Source organism: Erythranthe guttata, chromosome 9 (genome assembly GCF_056151865.1).
Source record: "Erythranthe guttata isolate IM_541 chromosome 9, IM_541, whole genome shotgun sequence".
In the NCBI taxonomy this organism is placed as follows: Eukaryota; Viridiplantae; Streptophyta; class Magnoliopsida; order Lamiales; family Phrymaceae; genus Erythranthe; species Erythranthe guttata.
The window spans coordinates 9,562,590-9,584,709 of NC_142541.1; the positions used below are offsets into that span (position 1 = coordinate 9,562,590).

General features: G+C 32.9%; 2 protein-coding genes and 1 pseudogene across 2 annotated transcripts; 1 reads left to right on the plus strand and 2 right to left on the minus strand.

The window, feature by feature from the left end:
* Positions 1-3,503: 3,503 nt before the first annotated feature.
* Positions 3,504-4,974, minus strand: LOC105969394 (protein FAR-RED ELONGATED HYPOCOTYL 3-like). The gene is made up of 3 exons (XM_088822739.1): positions 4,622-4,974; positions 3,859-4,365; positions 3,504-3,750 (listed from the first exon to the last, which is right to left on the minus strand). The coding sequence occupies exons 1-3, from the start codon at positions 4,972-4,974 to the stop codon at positions 3,504-3,506; spliced, it is 1,107 nt and encodes a 368-aa protein (XP_088678865.1).
* A 10,474-nt stretch (positions 4,975-15,448) lies between these two features.
* Positions 15,449-15,876, plus strand: LOC148768017 (ABC transporter C family member 8 pseudogene; annotated as a pseudogene).
* Positions 15,877-15,963: 87 nt separating this feature from the next.
* Positions 15,964-19,307, minus strand: LOC105962746 (disease resistance protein RGA2). Its single transcript, XM_012987073.2, is given in 2 exon segments — positions 15,964-18,025; positions 18,027-19,307. Coding segments are annotated over 2 exon segments (3,009 nt in total). The 5' UTR covers positions 19,109-19,307; the 3' UTR covers positions 15,964-16,098.
* Positions 19,308-22,120: the final 2,813 nt, after the last annotated feature.

Sequence of the window (22,120 nt, forward strand, 5' to 3'; positions counted from 1 at the left end):
GTACGAGACCCGATATTGCGTATGCTGTGAGTGTCACAAGCAGATATCAGTCTAACCCCGGCCCGGCTCACTAGAAAGCCGTGAAAGATATCCTCAAGTACTTGCGAAGAACTAAGGATATATTTTTGGTCTATGGGGGTGCCGAGTTGAAATTAGAGGGTTTTACTGACTCTAGTTTTCAATCGGATGTGGACGACTCAAAGTCGAATTCTGGATTTATATTCACGCTTAATGGTGGTGCCGTGTGTTGGAAGAGTTCCAAGCAAAGCACGACGGCCGATTCCACTACCGAAGCGGAATACATTGCAGCGTCCGAAGCTGTAAAAGAGGGGACTTGGATAAGAAAGTTCATCCAAGAGTTGGGTGTCATTCCTGATGCTAGTGATCCAGTACCGTTGTACTGCGATAACACCGGAGCCGTGGCGCAAGCTAAGGAGCCACGATCTCATCAGAAGTCGAAGCATATTCTGAGGAAGTATCACGTGATCCGAGAGATCATTGATAGAGGTGAAGTCAAGGTTGAACGAGTCACCTCGGAAGAGAACGTTGCAGACCCCTTCACGAAGCCTTTACCGAGATCGGTCCATGAGAAACATCGAGAGTCGATGGGATTGCGATTTATGGGTAGTTGGCTTTAGGTCAAGTGGGAGATTGTTAGAGTAGGTGACCAACAAGCCAACTTGTGGCTGTGGCCTTTCGTATTTATTATTGTAATGAACGAACCTTTATTCGTATTAATGATAAAACATCTTGGCATTCTATATCTTTGTCCCTTTGTCACAAGCATAGATATAGTCCTTACAGTTATTACAAGTACTAGTAATTGATCGTTAGGATCGTGAGATATTTACTTAAGTATTATAACTGTTAAACGTGTTCCTAGTCGAAGGGTTACGCCACTAATGAGGATATCGGCCTTTCCCATTAAGACTAGCACTTAGTGTATGTGTACTGCATCTCATCAGTAAACGGTATTGTGATATCGGCATGCATAAGTGGGTGCTCGTAAGTTGACGAGTTCACTGAACTCCCTCACCCTAGAAATCTCTAAGTGGTTCCCAATAATCGAGTAGAGATATCTATGGTATAGTTGTACACCATTAGTCCTTATGACCTAGACATCACCGTGACTTCACTAGAGGACCAGCTGTATCGTGACCTGTCCCTGAGTTCCACCGAGGACCATCCCAAGGGCCAGTGTTCGTGCAGTCCGAAATCTAGTGGGAGGTCTGTGCATTGTAGTCGGGGATTCGATCGCTAGAATAGTCTTGGATGTCCTGTGTGTTCTGAAAGTTTGTAATCATTCTAAGTCTCTGGCCAGAGCTGACTAAGTGATGATTAGAGAATTCGATTCTCTAAGTCATGCACGTAAGGATTACAACACTTAGAACGATCGCACCGTCATCGAACATATAAAGAGGTCTCGATGAACCAATGCCTCTAGTTCGATCGGGACATATGTATCGAAGGGACCGTACTGTACGTTAACTATATCTGAAGGTTCTTGCAGGCACTTCATTTGTATCTAGGGAATCATGACGCGTAGTTGCTAGACGCCAATCTTGATTCGTTGGGTGATTAAGGTGAAACGAGCTTCATCTTAATCGTAACTCGAAGGGGACGAGTTTTGACCACAAAGGGTTGTGGGCCCACGGCTAGCTTACACCTGAACCATCGAGGGTCACACTGCTCGTGCACATGAGATCTTTGAATAAACGGTCAGAGATAAAATAGTTTATCTTTGCATGATTGGAAGTCAATATGATTGAGTCCAACATTCGTAATTTGGAATTATGAATGAGAATAAGAAAAGGAAAAGAATAGGCGAACGTATTAGTGAACTTTCTAAATCGGGAAGTTTCCAAATTTAGAAAGTGCACTGAACTAGGGTTTCCACTTTTGGAAAGTTGGAAAATGAGAGATGGCACTCGTAATGACGAGGAAGTTATAATGAATCCGAAAATGTAATCGTTGCAATTTTTCGGTCATTGAATTATGAGAGACGAGCAAGTAAAGATACTAACGGACTTAAGCTGTTGGGCCCAGTCCAACTTAAGCCCGCTAGGGTTTTATGCAAGACATATAAATACTTGATTTATAGGTCTTGCACAAAACACACAACACAACCCTAACCCTAGCCGCTAATACACTCTCTCTCTCGGCCCTCTCTCCTCGGCCACCGCGCCGCCGTCGCCGGAGCTTCATCGGAATCGGCCATTCATTGGCCGATTGTTTCGGTATTGTTTTTCCTTCTCTTTTTCTTCCGTTTTTCTAACTATTACGTGTCTAGTGCCACGTGTTTAGTAGATCGAAGTATACGAGGTGAAATCCGAGAGGAGGAAGACTGTAGATCGAAGAATCGAGGAGCAACGCACGAGCCGAAGCTGCACGCTGCCCCACGCGCCGCCCCGGAAGACCGCGCGTGTACCTCACGCGCCGCCGTGGGCCGATCTGCTGCTGCTGCCGTTGCACTGCTGCTGCCCCGATTGTACGGATTGGTTTCCGTAGCAATCTCGACTTGCTAAACGCTCCTACCTCACGCGTCAAGAGGTAAATACACGAAACCCTAGTTTCGATTCGTTTATGTTTAAACTATGATTTCATGTTTGCTATCGTATGATTTTATGTGATTATGTGTAATCGTTTTAATCTTTGCAAGCATGTTAATTGGTTTAAACGCGAGCATGTTAATTGATTTAAATTCGGTTAAATTATTTAGCATGTATGTTGTTTTTAATTTCGCTGGAAGCGCAAAGGTACGCAATTAATTGATTTAATTTGTCGGGCATGTACTTGTGTGATTTAAAGTCGTTTAACTCGCATAAAATTTTTGTTTTCCGCTGCGTATGCGTGCCCGAAACCCAACAGCCATCCGCCATCACGTTAACATAATCTTGAATAAGACTGACCATAAATCTGGGCATGAAAGAATAAAAGTCGATTCCTTCATGTGCAGGTATTGTAGTGGCAGCAGATTCTTGTGTGGGAATACGAGAACCACGACCTTTCATCTTCGATTGAGGCGTTCCATCAGTGCTTCTCTCAATCTTTGCTTTAGGAATATTTGCACCAGATGAGGTTTGGCAACCCTTGGAACCACAAGACGACTTAATTGTCTCCTCATCAATATGATACTGCCATCCGGAAGGGTCTCTCTTTGTCGAGTTATTCTTTGGTCGTCCTTTGGTCTTAACAAATGATGGCTCAGACAGATGCGACGTAGACGGATAAACGATGCCACGCAATGAGGACACGGCATTTATCTTACTCGTGTAATTCATCTTCTTCAAATTGCAATTCAGGTCATCAATCTGTCTATCCACAATCTCCTCGCGGTTTACTTGATACTCAGGTAGCTCCGAAGGCTCAACTGACATGGTACTCCAGAATGGATGCAAGTCTGAAATGACGAACGTGTCATTATCTTCCGTTTTCTGCACAATTTTGCACGCGCATGGGAGCCCATGAGTATTCCAAAGATAGTGTGTGCAAATACTCGGATCTTATATCGCCGGGGACTCCATCTCTTGATCCAATTTCTCTAATGCCAGATGCGTAACATAACAAATCAAACCCTGAAAACATGGCCATGCTGCAGTATGCTTCCTTATCTTGGATGATAATGAAAAATCGCACTTCAGCTGACTAATTTGGATATAAACTTGGTCCCGAAGTTTGCCTTGCACGTTATCCAGACCTCCGGTCGAAGCATTTAACCAACCCTTCGCTGAAGAATGAGCACTCTCCACCCTATCCAATTACAACAACAATCAAAGCATACAACGACAATCAAATACAAAATAAATATTATTTTTATATAATATATTTTAACATTTAAATAACTAAAACATGTAATACCTGTTGGTGCTCGTGTTGCCAAAATGATACACATTGCGAGTATAGGCTCGAACAAACTTCTCCTTGTATATCAACCATGTATCATTCAAATATTGTATCAGCCTAGGATACCCTGCATACCGTCCAACAATTTCATTGTAATTGTAATGATACTCTTCTTCGGTTTCTGATTTCACCAGCTTAGCCCACAGCACACGTCGGAATATTAGACCTTGGTCTTTGTTGCCTCCAATAAATTTCGTCGCATTTGCCTCAACATTTCTGTTTATATGGAATATACACAACATATGATACGAAAATGGGAAGACATTTGGCAGTGCTTTCAAAAGACCCAACTCCCTGTCTGTCAAGATCGCATCAGGTTCGACACCATCTAGCAACTCTTTCAAACAATTCAAAGTCCACTCGTAGGTGTCTGCATCTTCATGTGACATAAATGCAACAACAATTGTAAAATTCCTCCCAACTGGAGTTATCCCAATTATTTCCAAAAGAGGCATAGCATACCTACAACAATGTTGTTTTTACATATTTAAACAATACAAGACATTAAAACACAATAATCATAATTTAAACAATCGTAATTTTTACTTACTTATTGGTTTTGTATGTGCAGTCCATCAATATAACATACGGGAACAGCCGTAGTAACTTAATAGATTTGGGACATGCAAACATAATATCTGTAATCGTGTTGCTCGTTTCACTATCGACGCGATGTCAATATCGATACTCGCTTTGTTGAAAGTTATGCATCATAAACTGAATAACAGTCATGCCCTCCATTTCCTCAGATTTAATCTTGGCCAACTCATTGTAAACATGTTTCATAGAGGTTTGTATCGTCGGATCATCTTTCATCAATCTATCCATGAATAGCATTGGCTTCACGTGAGAATTTTGCAATTCTTTAATTCTTGCTTTCTGTTGTGGAGTTATACGACTAGTCGTACCTTGTCCGTGAGGAAACAAAGGCGGACGATGAGTATGCCTGCCATCGCTGACAGTCAACCGCCATAATTCATCAAACCTTGACTTATTGCCAATTAATTTGAACGGAAAACCACGTTTTTTTGTTTCCAATGTTTCTAGGATCGATATTCGTTTGTCGGCCATGTCCGTATTTGTCACACGTCAAGTACTGTGCATTCTCCCTTCTAGACTGACAAATCAAACGGTGACAATGACTAACTGCAGTTGCTTTGTCCCAGTTGATTAATTCTTCCCTACTACCGAACACAATATCAACTTGGAAGAAGTGAGAGAAATCTTCATATTCATTTTGATCCAAAACCGAGGGATCAAAATACAAATTGTCTTCATATGGCTGCGTAAATACAAAATAAAGTTAGATACTTGCACAAAAAAAAAATACTAGTTATTTCGTGTAAAAGTACACGAAATTCATGTATACATTTCGTGTAGTACTGCACGAAATGAATAACAAAACAGTTTACTGCTGTTTCGTGTGACTTTACATGAAATCAGAGGTATAATTTCGTAGTATTCTACACGAAATGACTGGAAAACACGAATAAGGTGTTAATTTCGTGCAAAACACCACGAAACGACTTGAATAATTTCTTGATATTCTACACGAAATGACTGAAAATCGAAAAAAATCACACTAAAACGTATTTTTTTACCTCATTTACGGGATCGCTGTTGGCCATCTTGATAATCGTTGGGTTTTAACTGATTTCTACGAAAACAAATCACGATCTACAAAAGTCGAAATATTTGGAGGTTGAGAGGATTTTGTAAACGGTTAAGTGTTTTTTGACAAATGAATTATTTCGCACTGTAGCTGGAAAAAACTGCACTATGAAAAGCAAACCCCGAAACTAAGAGAGAGAGAGAGAGAGAGAGAGAGAGAGAGAGAGAGAGAGAGAGAGAGAGAGAGAGAGAGAGAGAAAAGATCCGAAGAGAAGCTCTTAATTGTGAAGATTGTGAGATTAAATTGACGCGACTACACTGAGATTGTGTTAGATTGTATAACAGGTTTACTATAATTATAAAATTAGGCTCTATATTTATATAAAAGAAAGAAACGCTGGGCAACCCTAAGAAACGCTAATGGTATTTCTGTAATTATTTATTTTTAATATTTTTTCTCTACTGATTTCTAACTATGATTTTTAACAATTATCGAAATTAAAACTAACCCGTGAAGAATCCTATCTTATTGCTACTTATGTAATTATTTATTTTTAATATTTTTATATACTAATTTTTAACTATAATTTTCAACGATTATTAATCTCCTATTTTCTTATTAAGTATTAAATTAAAAAAAAATCACTATTTAAATATATCACGTACGTGCAACGGACGGCGAAAAAATACTAGTTACTTATAATAGATAAGTTATATTATTGAGAGCATCTTACAAAGAAGTTCATCAATAGATACGTTATATAATCGAGGGTCCAGACAAAATTAAAAACTCTTGTACAAAAAATAAACATATTGTCCAGATGTTTGTAAAAGACTAAAATAGCCCCTCACATTTTAATATGCTCTAATTTCACCCTTTAATTTAATTTAACCTCAATTTGACCCCAAATTTCACAAATTATACAATTTTGACCGAAAACACAATTTCGATACATTTTGCCCGTCGCCGTCGTTGACTGCCAGTCTCCGGCGATGCCTTTTGCTTTTTTTTTTTTTTTTTTTTGGTTTTTTTTCGTTAGAAAATATAGTACATAGTAAAATTTAATGATGTAGTATTATTCATATTATATATAACATTAGGTTTTTTAAATGTTGGAGATTATGATTTATAATCCAAATATATAGATTAAGATTTAATAATCGAATTTCTATCTTTATCTCTTAAGATTTGAAATATATTGATCAAAAATAGAAGATTGATAATTGTTGAAAATTATAGTAACAAAATTAGTAGAAAAAAAATATTACCTAACATGTCAATGGAGGAAAAGAAACTAAGAGAGAGAGAGCTGTCAATGGAGGAAAAGAAACTAAGAGAGAGAGAGAGAGAGAGAGAGAGAGAGAGAGAGAGAGAGAGAGAGAGAGAGAGAGAGAGAGAGAGAGAGAGAGAGAGAGAGAGAGAGATATCTGAAGAGAAGTTCTTAATTGTGAAGATTGTGAGATTAAATTGACGCGACTACACTGAGATTGTGTTAGATTGTATAACAGGTTTACTGTAATTATAAAATTAGGCTCTACATTTATATAAAAGAAAGAAACGCTGTGCAATCCTAAGAAACGCTAATGGTCTTTCTGTAATTATTTATTTTTAATATTTTTTCTCTACTAATTTCTAACTACGATTTTTAACAATTATCGAAATTAAAACAAACCCGTGAAGAATCCTACCTTATTACTACTTATGTAATTATTTATTTTTAATATTTTTATATACTAATTTTTAAATATAATTTTCAACGATTATTAATCTCCTATTTTCTTATTAAGTATTATATTAAAAAAAAAAAATCACTATTTAAATATATCACGTACGTGCATCGGACAGGGAAAAAATACTAGTTACTTATAATAGATAAGATATATTATTGAGAGCATCTTACAAATAAGTTCATCAATAGATACGTTACATTATCGAGGGTCCAGACCAAAAAACTCTTGTACAAAAAATAAACATATTGTCCAGATGTTTGTGAAAGACTAAAATAGCCCCTCACATTTTAATATGCTCTGATTTCATCCTTTAATTTAATTTAACCTCAATTTGACCCGAAATTTCACAAATTATTCAATTTTGACCGAAAACACAATTTTGATACATTTTGCCCGTCGCCGTCGTTGACTGCCAGTCGCCGGCGATGACTCTTTTTTTTTTTTTTTTTTTTTAATTTTGGTTTTTTTGTTTCGTTAGATAATATAGTACATAGTAAAATTTAAGGATGTAGTATTATTCATATTATATATAACATTAGTTTTTTTAAATGTTGGAGATTATGATTTATAATCCAAATATATAGATTAAGATTTAATAATCGAATTTCTATATTTATCTCTTAAAATTTGAAATATATTGACCAAAAATAGAAGATTGATAATTGTTGAAAATTATAGTAACAAAATTAGTAGAAAAATAAATATTACCTAACCTGTCAATGGAGGAAAAGAAACTAAGAGAGAGAGCCGTCAATGGAGTAAAAGAAGCTAAGAGAGAGAGAGAGAGAGAGAGAGAGAGAGAGAGAGAGAGAGAGAGAGAGAAGATCCTTAGTGAAGTTCTTAATTGTGAAGATTGTGAGATTAAATTGACGCGACTACACTGAGATTGTGTTAGATTGTATAACCGGTTTACTGTAATTATAAAATTAGGCTCTATATTTATATAAAAGAAAGAAACGCTGGGTAACCCTAAGAATCGCTAATGGTATTTCTATAATTATTTATTTTTAATATTTTTTCTCTACTAATTTGTCACTATGATTTTTAACAATTATTGAAATTAAAACTAACCCGTGATGAATCCCACCTTGTTGCTACTTATTTAATTATTTATTTTTAATATTTTTATATACTAACTATAATTTTCAACGATTATTAATCTCCTATTTTCTTATTAAGTATTAAATTAAAAAATAATTCACTATTTAAATATATCACGTACGTGCATCGGACGGGGAAAAAATACTAGTCACTTATAATAGATAAGTTATATTATTGAGAGCATCTTACAAATAAGTTCATCAATAGATACGTTATATTATCGAGGGTCCAAACATAAAACTCTTGTACAAAAAATAAACATATTGTCCAGATGTTTGTAAAAGACTAAAATAGCCCCTCACATTTTAATATACTCTGATTTCATCCTTTAATTTAATTTAAACTCAATTTGACCCCAAATTTCACAAATTATTCAATTTTGACCGAAAACACAATTTTGATACATTGTCGCCGTCGTTGACTGCTAGTCTCCGTCGATGACCTTTTTTTTTTAATTTTGGTTTTTTTTTTCGTTAGAAAATATAGTACATAGTAAAATTTAATGATGTAGTATTATTCATATCATATATAACATTAGTTTTTTAAATGTTGGAGATTATGATTTATAATCCAAATATATAGATTAAGATTTAATAATCGAATTTCTATCTTTATCTCTTAAGATTTGAAATATATTGATCAAAAATAGAAGATTGATAATTGTTGAAAATTATAGTAACAAAATTAGTAGAAAAAAAATATTACCTAACCTGTCAATGGAGGAAAAGAAACTAAGAGAGAGAGAGAGAGAGAGCTGTCAATGGAGGAAAATAAGAGAGAGAGAGAGAGAGAGAGAGAGAGAGAGAGAGAGAGAGAGAGAGAGAGAGAGAGAGAGAGAGAGAGAGAGAGCTGTCAATGGAGGAAAAGAAACTAAGAGAGAGAGAGAAAAAAAAGATCCGAAGAGAAGTTCTTAATTGTGAAGATTGTGAGATTAAATTAACGCGACTACATTGAGATGTGTTATATTATATAACAGGTTTACTGTAATTATAAAGTTAGGCTCTATATTTATATAAAAGAAAGAAACGATGGGCAACCCTAAGAAACGCTAATGGCATTTCTGTAATTATTTATGTTTAATATTTTTTCTCTACTAATTTATAACTATGATTTTTAACAATTATCGAAATTAAAACTAACCCGTGAAGAATCCTACCTTATTACTACTTATGTAATTATTTATTTTTAATATTTTTATATACTAATTTTTAACTATAATTTTCAACGATTATTAATCTCCTATTTTCTTATTAAGTATTAAATTAAAAAATAATTCACTATTTAAATATAGGGAAAATGAGGGATAACCCCTCATTAGGTAAAATAATATAGTACGGGCCCAATTTATAATTGACCATTTGTAGACAAAACCATTTAATATTTTCTGAATTGTGTGACCCCCCTAAGCTAATGGTAATGCCAATTATGCTCTTTTTTGTCCATATTTTTCTCCAACTTTCTCTCTCTTCTCCTTATTTCTCTCATATCCGTCATTTTATATTCTACATTAATTTCTCTCTCTTCCTTATTTTTCTCAATATTTAACGTGTTCTTTTATTCTTCTTATTTTTCTCTCTCCTCTCTCCTATCTTCTCTCTCTTCTTTCCCTTCTCTCTCTTCTCTCTCCTCCCCAATTTTCTCTTTTTCCGTATCTTTTTATTTTCTTCTTTTTTCTCCCTCTCTCTTCTCTCTCTCTTTCTTTTTATTTTTCTCTCTCCCCTCTCCTATCTTCTCTCTCCTCCCCAATTTCCTCTTTTCCCATATCTTTTTCTTTTCTTCTTTTTCAACCTCTCTCTCTCTTCTCTCTCTCTTCTTTCTCTTCCCTCAATTCCTCTCTTCTCGTCTGTTTCTGTTTCATTTTTTTTCCCTCTATTTCTTCTCACTACTATACTATATCTCATTTTTTGGTCGTTGAAATTAATTTCTTTTCTACTCTATGAAATTCATGTTTTCATGAAGATGAGATTTTTATCATGAGTATTCAATTTTATAACACTATAGTATCTTAAATTGAAAATTAATATGGTAAATTAATGGAAAAATTATAGTTGACTACCAATTTTTTTATAGTTGACATTTGAACAATTATAGTTGACTATCTAATTTTTGTGTGACTCTGGCAAAAATATAGTTAACTACCATTTTTTTATAGTTGACATCGTAAAAATTATAGTTGACTATCTAATTTTTATAGTTGACTTTGAGGAAAATATAGTGAACTACCGATTTTATAGTTGACTCTGAGTGTAGATGACTACAATATTTTATGTTTTCGACAATGCACTGATCTTTTCTTTGTTTTGGACTCTAATAAAACAAATTTCATAGGAAATAAATATTTATGAGTCAACAAATAGTGCGACCATAGATCTGTAGATCTAAAAAATAATTGTGTTTACAAACTCCATTTTCGAGTAATCAACCATGGAAGAATTCCGAACCGTCGCAAATGGTCGTCGCGTACCGTTGTATACCGTTTCTGTAGGAGACCTCGATTTTGTCCTTCGGAGTCGCTGAAGAGTGTGTCAAAAATATAAATTATGTGGTAAATGTACATAAATTAGGTTAATAGACGTCGAGGGGAGCGACGAGTGTATAGAAAACTACCTGTCTTCTTCTTGCTACCTTTCACCATTGTTGTTGACCTGTATTTCTCAACGATTCTCTCACAAATATTATTTGTTGTTTTTTTTTTAAGAAATGTAGCAAACTAGGGACTTGTTGCGTCTGGGAAATGATTCGATATATTTGAAGATTTTTTTTGTCAATTTTCTTGGCACAAATATAGCACCGTAGCGGAAATTGAGGAGAGATTGGTTTGATGAAACGGGTGAAGATATGCAGCTTTGGGAAAAATAGTGGGGGGGGGGGGTCATTGCTATTAGAAATTATGAGGGTAGTTCAGTAATTGCTAATTGTTAGGGGGTTTGACCCATTAAAAATAATGTAAAGTGGTTAGTCCTAATATTTTTCCAAATGAGGGGGTTATATCTTATTAACCCTTAAATATATCACGTACGTGCATCGGACGGGGAAAAAATACTAGTTACTTATAATAGATAAGTTATATTATTGAGAGCATCTTACAAATAAGTTCATCAATAGATACGTTATATTATCGAGGGTCCAGACAAAAAACTCTTGTACAAAAAATAAACATATTGTCCAGATATTTGTAAAAGACTAAAATAGCCCCTCACATTTTAATATGCTCCGATTTCATCCTTTAATTTAATTTAACCTCAATTGGACCCCAAATTTCACAAATTATTCAATTTTGACCGAAAACACAATTTTGATACATTTTGCCCGTCGCCGTCGTTGACTGCCAGTCTCCGGCGATGACTTTTTTTTTTTTTTTTAATTTTGGTATTTTTTTCGTTAGAAAATATAATACATAGTAAAATTTAATGATGTAGTATTATTCATATTATATATAACATTAGTTTTTTTAAATGTTGGAGATTATGATTTATAATCCAAATATATAGATTAAGATTTAATAATCAAATTTCTATCTTTATCTCTTAAGATTTGAAATATATTGATCAAAAATAGAAGATTGATAATTGTTGAAAATTATAGTAACAAAATTAGTAGAAAAAAAAATATTACCTAACCTGTCAATGGAGGAAAAGAAACTAAGAGAGAGTGAGGGAGAGAGAGAGAAAAAAAAGATCCGAAGAGAAGTTCTTAATTGTGAAGATTGTGAGATTAAATTGACGCGACTACACTGAGATTGTGTTAGATTACATAACAGGTTTACTCTAATTATAAAATTAGGCTCTATATCTTATATATAAAAGAAAGAAACGTTGGGCAACCCTAAAAAACCCTAATGGTATTTCTGTAATTATTTATTTTTAATATTTTTTCTCTACTAATTTTTAACTCAGAAGGGATGAAATCACTATCATGTGCCATGCACGTTTTTTATTTTTTTATTTGTTATTACTAATTTTTATTTTTTATAACTTTTTCCGTCCAAGTTAATCAAGAAAGTAAACGGCATGAAAAAATCGATGGGAACTAGCCACATTGAGCACCAATATTATACTCTCATTTCTTCCACATCCCATCTCCATCATCGGTCTTCTCCTCCTTCTACCTCAGGTCCTCAACTCTCATTTTTAAAGAAATCTCAAAATCAAGATGAAAGTCCCCTATTTAACTCTAGCCTTAGAATACACAAAGAACACCATCAAAACCTCTTGTCTTCTCAAGGAAAAAAACAACACCTCTCTCCTAGAAGCTCATACCCTCTCTTTCACCATCAAGGTTGCTTGTCTCGATTTTGGTATTTGAAGCACTCTCCCTTCGGTTGTTTTTCTTTTCTTCAGCTAATAGGTAAGAAATCTCGATTTCTTGCTGCAATTAAAGGGTGTCAATATTATAAAAAGAGTTTTCAAAATTTCTTAAAAGACGAAAATACCCCTGTTAAGACTTGAGCCTATAAATATAAGGGTTTGTTTGAGCCATTTTCCGCTGTATTTTTTTAACATTTTCGGTCAATAATTTTGATATTTTTTTTCTCCAAAACATTTAATTACTTAGATTTGATTTTTGAATTTTCTGAATAAAAACTTTTATTTTTGTCATTTTGAATTTGTTCATTTTTTTTTAAATGTCTTCCGGTGGTTCAAATTCTCAACAATCATAGGATTGTAAAGATGTTTGTAATCTTAGGATGTTTGAACTACCGGAAGACATTAAATAAAAAAAAAATGAAGAAACTCATAATGACAAAAAATAAAAGGTTTTATTCAGAAAATAAAAAAAATCTAAGCAATTAAATGTTTTGGAGAAATATAAATACCAAAATTTCTCACATAAAATTGACTGAAAATAGAAGAAAAATATACAGTGGAAAATGGCTCAAACAAACTCTTATATATATATATATATATATATATATATATATATATATATATATATATATATATATATATATATATATGCTTGAAGAGGGGTATTTTCATCATATTTTGGAAAAAATGTAATGTGAGGGGGGTTGTAGTATTTATGTGTAGTACATGAGGTATATGATACAAAGTTAATAGTACATGGGTGTTTTTGTATTTAACCCTTAAAATTATATATTATGTTATTACAACGGGGCTTGTGGGACTCTCTGGTGATGTTTGGTTATGTTTCCAATGGGAATTTCTAGTTTTCAAAATTTCTGATGGAAAAAGTAGTTTATTGGTTTTTGTGTAGAAAATGGGAATATGTTTGGATGAAGGGGTATTTTTAGTTTTATGTAGGTGTAGAAATGAGAATATGTTTGGTTGTGGTGAATTTTCTCTACGAAAGTACGTGAAAAAGTAGAATATAATGATTGAGGATGATGATAGTGATAATGATTATTATTATAATAATGATTATTATTTTTTTTTATTATTATGATTATTATTGTTTATATTCTTATATTATTATAAGTATTATTATTTTATTATTTATTAGTATTATTATTACTATTACCATTATTATTATTATTACTACTTCTACAATGAATATTATTTTTAATAACAATATTATTATGATTATTATTATTATTATTATTAATTTTATTATTATTATTATTATTATTATTATTATTATTATTATTATTATTATTATTATTATTATTATTATTATTATTATTATTATTATTATTATTATTATTATTATTATTATTATTATTATTATTATTATTATTATTATTATTATTATTATTATTATTATTATTATTATCATCATCATATATTAATTTTTTTTGCAGTATTATTATTTTTGTTATTATTATTATTATTGTTTATATTCTTATATTATTATAATTATTATTATTTTATTATTTATTAGTATTATTATTACTATTACCATTATTACTATTATTACTACTTCTACAATAAATATTAATAATAATAATAATAATAATAATAATAATAATAATAATAATAATAATAATAATAATAATAATAATAATAATAATAATAATAATAATAATAATAATAATAATAATAATAATAATAATAATAATAATAATAATAATAATAATAATAATAATAATAATAATAATAATTATTATTATTATTATTATTATTATTATTATTATTATTATTATTATTATTATTATTATTATTATTATTATTATTATTATTATTATTATTATTATTATTATTATTATTATTATTATTATTATTATTATTATTATTATTATTATTAATATTATTATTAGAAGAAGAAGAAGAAAGAGAAATTAGGAGGAGAGAGTGTAGATATTAATGAGGAGAGAGAAATTTGAGGAGAGAGAGTGTAAATATTAATGAGTGATGAATACAAGGAGAGAGAAATGAGTTGGTGGAATAAAATATATAGGTTAGTTAGTAGGTTTTAGTAGGTTTGAAAATTGAAAAAAGTATGAATAGTGAATTTCCAATAGAAATTTGAGAATGAAAAATGGGATTTTCTGGATAAAATTGTCAAACAAACATAATCTCGGTTTTATGAATAATATAAAACTGGAAATCCATTTTGGAAATAGAAACAAACATCCCCTCTCTTTCTTACGCATTTGCACTAACCGGCACGCAAGTGTTTTTATCGAGATGGTATAGTAGCTTAGCTAATTATATAGTCTCCGTCGAAAGGATCAAACAGTATAGAATATACGTCTTGCGTCAATTTATTCTGTTTCCTTTTGGTTTGTTTTGGCATATTATTCAATAGAAATTATAATATATATTAAAGTATTAAAGTTATTTGAAGTATATTGATATTATTCATTAGTCAAACTTGGTCTGATATTACAATATGTTTAGATTAGTTATTTCTACTTATTTTTGTATTCAAGATTCCATTTAATTATATTTTATTTTATTTCATCTTGATTTTCTTTTTCACATTGATCATTATTGGAATTTTTTTTTTTTTCTTTGTCATAACGTTTTTTACTCCATTAAATACTTGAAAGGACAAGTACACAAGGGCCTCGTTAAAAATTTTGTGGGTCTACACAAGGAAAAGAGTATCCCTAACAAAATACGGAATAAAAATAGAGAAGGGAAAAACATTTACAATCTATTACAAATAAGCTCCAATAGTGGGCCAAAAATCCCGAACAATGAGTGACGAAGGGGAGAATTGGAGCATGGGGCAGAGGCAGCTGTTCTGCCTAGGAAGAGTGCTTCTGAAGAGGAACAGAATCTTGGTTCTCGACGAAGCAACGGCTTCGATCGATTCATCGACGGATTCCATATTACAGAAGATAATCAGACAAGAATTTGCCGAGTGTACCGTAATAACTGTGGCACACAGAGTTCCAACTGTCATAAACAGTGACATACTATTATGCGTCCGTGAAAATAATATTGAATTTTTTGTTTTTATATATAAAAAAAATAATGAGATTTAAATTTTGGATTAAATTTATTGAAAATTATTGGAGGGAAGGTGGTGGAGTATGATGAGCCTTTGAAGCTAATGGAGACAGAATCTTCATTTTCAAAGCTTGTGGCTGAATATTGGTCCAGTTGCACAAGGATTTATTAGTTTTCATGTTATTTTATTTTAAAAATGATCATATTTATTGATGTGCATTTTATATATGCATATTATTTTTATTATTAACATAAAAAATAATAATAGAAATTGGATATACTACTGTGTTACAGAGTGCAAACCGCACCCCGCCAATAAAAAATGAAATTCACCACCATATATAATAAGGTCGAAAAAGACAGAGAAACGTAGTTTTAATGAAGAGAATTAAAGTTACAGAGAAATAGGACTAATCAAAACTTTGAGCTCGAGGTGTGGATTGTTGCGTGAAATGGATTTCCAGGGCTGACCTTCCTTGTCCCCGTAGACTTGTTCCAATCGTGTTGAACTAAAAATATCCAACAACTTCAATGATGACAATACCTTTCGCATGAGGCGTTGCGGCAACTCCGTCAATCCGTCGCAACAGTTGATTATCAGCTCTGTCAGGCAAGGCATTATTGAGACACCGTCACAATCTTCTTCTTCGGCAGTAATGTCCTCCCACTCCTTCCACTCTGGACAGTCCTCAAATAACAGTTCCTCCAATTTGGGAAATCCACCAATAATACTAGTCGTAGTTGTTGTTGTTATTCCGAGGAATTCACGTCCAACAAACTTCAACTCAGATAAACCACTAATCCGAAGAGTCTTCAGTAGCGACAGTTTACCCAGCGGCGGCAGCGACGGAAGGTATTCACAATTGTAGAGAAAAATAAATGTGAGTTGGTTGAGGGGCGATGCTATCCATCTCGGAAGTCGGGAGCCTTTATACTCACAAATAGTCAGCTTTCGGAGGTTTGGATGTGGCTCAAGAGCATCTAGTATGTCATTCCAAGCCGATGCCTCTTTCATTACTTCTTCACCACCCATTGTTGATTCATTAAAAAATATTACAAGGTTACGAATGCGCGTCTTTTTCCTCAACTCCACTTCACGAGCATCCTCCACCTCCGCCGAATCATCACCACTAGTTAATTTGATCGTCAAATCCAGGGAATCGCTAAGTTGGTTTAAGTTCTTCAACCACCCCAACTTGCTCCCATCTTGATTATGAAATTTTTTCAATGTGACAAGGTTAGTTAACTGGGCTAGTCCTTGAGGGTATTGCTTCAAAGAATTGGTACCTTCGTTATAGAGGTGTTTGAGGTTTACGAGCCTGTGGATCCCTTGGGGAAGTCGAACAAGAGCCACGCATGAATTAATATTCAAGCTTTCTAATTCACGCAAATTGCACATGCTCTCCGGCAACTCCTCTATAACTGTATTAGAGCTTAAGTCCAATTCTTTCAATTGAATCAAATTCCCAATTTCACGCGGAATCTCTTTTATCTTGCACCCTCCCACCAAAAGAAATTGCAAGTTGTAAAGTTTACAAATGCTCTTCAGACCATTTTCGGCCCCAAAGTAATTCCAACTCAAATCCAACCACCTCAAGTGAATTAACTTTTCTATTTCTTCCGGAATACCTTCCAAGCCACATTTCCTTAGGCTTAGCAACCTCACACTTGTGAGGCCATCACAAAAGTGTGGATCATAAAGTTCTCTGGTGAGAAATAAGCTACGGTATTTTTCGACTTGGGAAACTAACAAAGGGCTACATGTTTGGCAATTTGTTTCCTTCATTCTTGACCCCACATTGTTTCGAAGAAATTGAGCAAAATCATGTATTATATCATGCATCTTAAATGATGCTATCGACTCCTCATCCAAATTTGATGTTTTGCTAAAGTCTTGAAACAAAGAACGCATTGCTAACTTATCAAAATACTCTCTCCCTCTAACTTCCCAATCACTACCGTATCCTAGGTAACCCATTGCAAACCATCTTCTTATTATGTCCGCCACGCTAATTTCGGTATCTTTAGGAAAGGCAGCGCAATATGAGAAACAACGCTGAAGCGTTGGGGACAATTCTTTGTAACTTAGAAGCAAATGACGGAAGAGGTCATCTTCTACCTCCTCCAATTCCCATATTTCACTATTCAATACGTTGTCCCATGCTTCCACACTATTCTTAAAACACAAAAGACTTCCCAAAGTCTTCGCTGCAAGTGGCAATCCCTTGCACTTATTGGCTATCTCCCTACCTATGTTCTGGAATTTTTCACGTTCCTTCTCGCACTTTCCAGAAAGCGCTATTCGACTTAACAATAACCAATAGATGTCCTAAATGGTGGATGTCATTCTTAACGCTACCCATCATTAAAGCAACCCTTTCATTTCTGGTCGTCACCAAAATTCTACTACCCAAACCACCACCTTTGAGACAAATTCTCAGAGATTCCCACTTGGTACTGTCTTCCGTCCAAACATCATCCAGGACGAGAAGAATTTTTTTCCCTGAAATACTCTCTTTTAGACTTTGTAGTACCATTTCCAGTGAAATAGTCTCTTTTAGACTTTGTAGTAGAATTTCCAGTTGGTAATTGGTATTAGGGGGGTTATCGAACTTTTTCACACTCGCAACAACAATCCCTTTTGCAATCTCAACCTCGTTAAAGGGATCTGAAACGCATATCCAAATTCTTAACTCAAAATGTTTCTCAACTCGAGTATCGTTATAAGCTAGTTTAGCAAGAGTTGTCTTCCCAAGACCCCCAGTACCAACTATAGATAAAACAGATACGTCTAATTCTTCCCCCCCACCACCTCCACCCACTAATTTGCTCACCAAATTTTCACTCTCAAATTTACGAGCACAAACTTCCTCTAAATCAATTAAAGAAGTAGTTTGAACTCTTGACGATTGGTGAGAAGGTTCATTGGGCTGAGATTTGATCTCATGAAAACCGAATCGAACTTGCTCACCCAATATTAGATCGAGTCGTGTTTTGACTTGTTCTATTTTCAAGGCAATTTCATGACGAGTGAGAACTTTTTTGAAACATAAACACGAAGATGGGACGAAGGAGGACCATACCTTTTTCTTAGGAGGAACATAAACATCAAGATCAGACGATTGTTCGATCCGAAATTTGAGAACGGAGTAGTTCCATTCGTCCAACACGTCGTCCATTTCGTAGGTCGTGTTTTCGAGCCTAGTCAGCCAATCTTTGACGCTTTTGTCCTTATACCCCTTCTTCTCCGCATCTTCCAACACGTTTCTAACTTTCTTCAGATCATCGGAAAGACTCCGAATCTCATCCTCAACGCCTCTCACCAGATTTACTTCTTTCCGGACCTTTTCTTCTAAGGTAGCAGCGAGCCGCTCCACCACAACGGAAACGATAGCATCAACCATGATTGCAAACAGTTTTCTTAGTGTGTGTGTAATTAACTGTAAATAATATATGTGTGTTTATGGTAGAAATAGGCCAACTGCTATCCTAGTATTAAATACAAATCAATTTATTGGTAGAAAAAATTCCTTCAGTAAAACGTGTCTGAAGCAGGGGCAATTATTGGGAATCATTCTCCAACAGATAATTCACTATAGAACAAATAAAAAGAAGAAAAGTAGAAAACGCATCGGCTCCTTCTTTGCATGGCCAATTATTGGGAATCTTCTCCAACAAATAATTCACTATAGAAAGAAGAAAAGTAGAAAACGACGCATTGGCTCCTTCTTTTCCAAAATTACTGGGAATCTTCTCACTTTACTTTACAGCCGTTTGAGAAGGAACTTTTGAAAGCCCAGCTTTCCACATACTATGCAAAACCGTCTCAAGAGAATACTGCCATGTACATTACCGGTATTTGATTAACACCGGTGATTTTAAGCGAGAATCACATTCTTTGTTTTTTTTATGCTGTTTTCACATAAAAAATCTACTCAATCATCGATTTTCTCATGAATGATTAGTTTAAAGTGAGTTGAGAAAGATAGAGATGAATCTCTACAACGTAATTCTAGGAAGGTTTGGCTGCCCTAATTAGTTGCATAAAATTCTTGCGTATCTTTATAATATCAAATTTTCCGCAAGGTGTATTTTTCTTTGAACTCATTGCACATTTAGCCGGATAGGATTTTCAAAGCATATGGCTATAAATCTCCAAAAATCTTACGTATCATTTGTTAAGTAAATCAGTCTTATATTTATCTGCAGTAAAAAAATAAATCGTAAAACAGCCATACGTTATCTCCATTTGTTCGATGAATAAAAATTTAGTCTATATTTTGTTTTCTGATAAACCATCTCCAATCATATTAGCCCAATACTGTATGAGTTGATGTTCTAAAAAAAATATTTTCATTCATCTCTATTTGTCGAATAACCATCTCCGAACTAGGAGACGAATACTATAGTTTTAATGCTCTGACTTATTTTTTTAATGGACGTGTTTATGTTCAAAATGTGTAAGGGAAACAACATCAAATTTCTTATCTTCTTCACGACAAGGTTTGATTTATTATTAAGATAATATACTATTAGTTATTCATACAATCGTTATAATGTTTCCCCTGTTTTTATTCAAGTTTTGCTCTCTCTTTCGATGACAAAGCTTCAGCAGCGGAACTCTTGAACGAATGTAGTACAACTCTAGGAAATTTGTTTCTCGGGTGAATAAAAAGTTTTTTTTTTTCATTCAATTTATTTTCAGTAGAGTCAACATATTAATATGGAAAAGATAAAATTGATAAAATTAGTGCATTGATTTTCAGTTATTTGAATTTGAATTTCTTGGACAAATAACACTCTTTTGTAAACATCTTAGGATTGTTAATTCAAGTTTGCCAGTACATCGGTTTTAGTTGTCTTGCCTTTAATTATTTGTTCATTTTCTTTCATCAATAAGTTGTCAGCTGGTCAGCTTTCTTACGTGGTCCAAAATACTTGTCTATAAACTGAAACTTTTGGTAGCAAAGAAAAAAGATGTTCTTCATTTCTAACATGTTTTAACTCTCTGTAGAATTGCTAGCTATTGTTTCATGACTATTTTTTTAATGTTTTTTTAGCATGTAAAACATTCTATCTTGACACAGACCATAAGTTGTTGGAGTATGAAAATCATGCATAAGAGGTCCTAACCTGCCAATGGAAGAAACTCTGCTAATGGATTAATTGTCATGTGTACTTACATGCAATTTACCAAATAAATATTTATTTAATTAATGGGTGCAAATTTAGACCGGATGGCCTGTTTTAATAGAAAAATCGGATGCCATAGAATGATTGACACGTGGATAGTTTAAATAAAAATATAATTAAGATTCTAATAATTGGAAAAAAAGAAACAGAAAAAGAAAAAAGAAAACCCCAGCATAACCCGTAACCCGTCTAACCCTAATTATACTAATTATAATAGCGTGATTTATTAAGAGTTATGACTTAAGAGTGCCACATGTCAAAAGATTAGTGGAATCCGATTTATATTAAATATCGGCTGATCCGCTCAGAATTTAATCTCTTAATTAATCCCCAACTTGACTAATATACGCACATACTCACGGTCATATATATATATATATATATATATATATATATATATATATATATATATATATATATATATATATATATATATATATATATATATATATATATATATATATATATATATATATATATATACACTACTTATAAAAGGAGGAATCCTTTGGTTGTTTCTTCCATTTTTGGAAGAGACAAAAATACCCTTTGGCAAGTTCAAACTTTGAAGGACAATTGAGTAATATAAACAGATTGTTAATTATTATAAATTAATATTAACTTATGACATTAAATAGTTATATTATTAACTATTGCCAAATATAATAGGGACAAGTTTAAACTAATAAGGTCAATTTATGTAAAAAAATCTAGATGCACGTACAATAGAATTAACGAAAAAAATAATACCAACATGACATTTTAAAATTAGTTTTAATTATCTTAACATTTATCATTATCTAAAATATAATAAAAAAAATCTTCATTTAATTAGTTAGTTTCAAATTTCATCAGTTGAAGAATTTCTATCACTCTCCGAATTTTGAGTATCTATGTTTACTAATAAAAAATAGTTTATGAAATTCATAATTTTATCTATGCCCATCAGTAATTATTATAATATGTAAGATTAAACGAGTAATATAAATAAATAAATAATTTGTTTAATTTATTTATAAAAATAAATTGTAATCTTTCATTGAATAAGTTTTCCATAATTCAGGAATACTCAATTATTGATAAGGAAAACTATGTGATTCCTAATGATTGTTCAACTAATTCCTAATGTATTTATTAATATCTAATTATAAGCAACTTTATTGAGCTGAGAATTTGTATAGTCTCAAGTCTTTAATGTACATTCTACCCCAAACAATTTTTGT

Bases quoted from the DNA above. Each gene is read 5' to 3' on its own strand.
- LOC105969394 (XM_088822739.1), bottom strand. From the start codon at position 4,974: ATGGCCGACAAACGAATATCGATCCTAGAAACATTGGAAACAAAAAAA. The intron at 4,366-4,621 runs GTTTATGATGCA...ACATTGTTGTAG, and splicing joins GAGGGCATGACTGTTATTCA to GTATGCTATGCCTCTTTTGG. The intron at 3,751-3,858 runs GTATTACATGTT...GTAATTGGATAG, and splicing joins GGCAACACGAGCACCAACAG to GGTGGAGAGTGCTCATTCTT.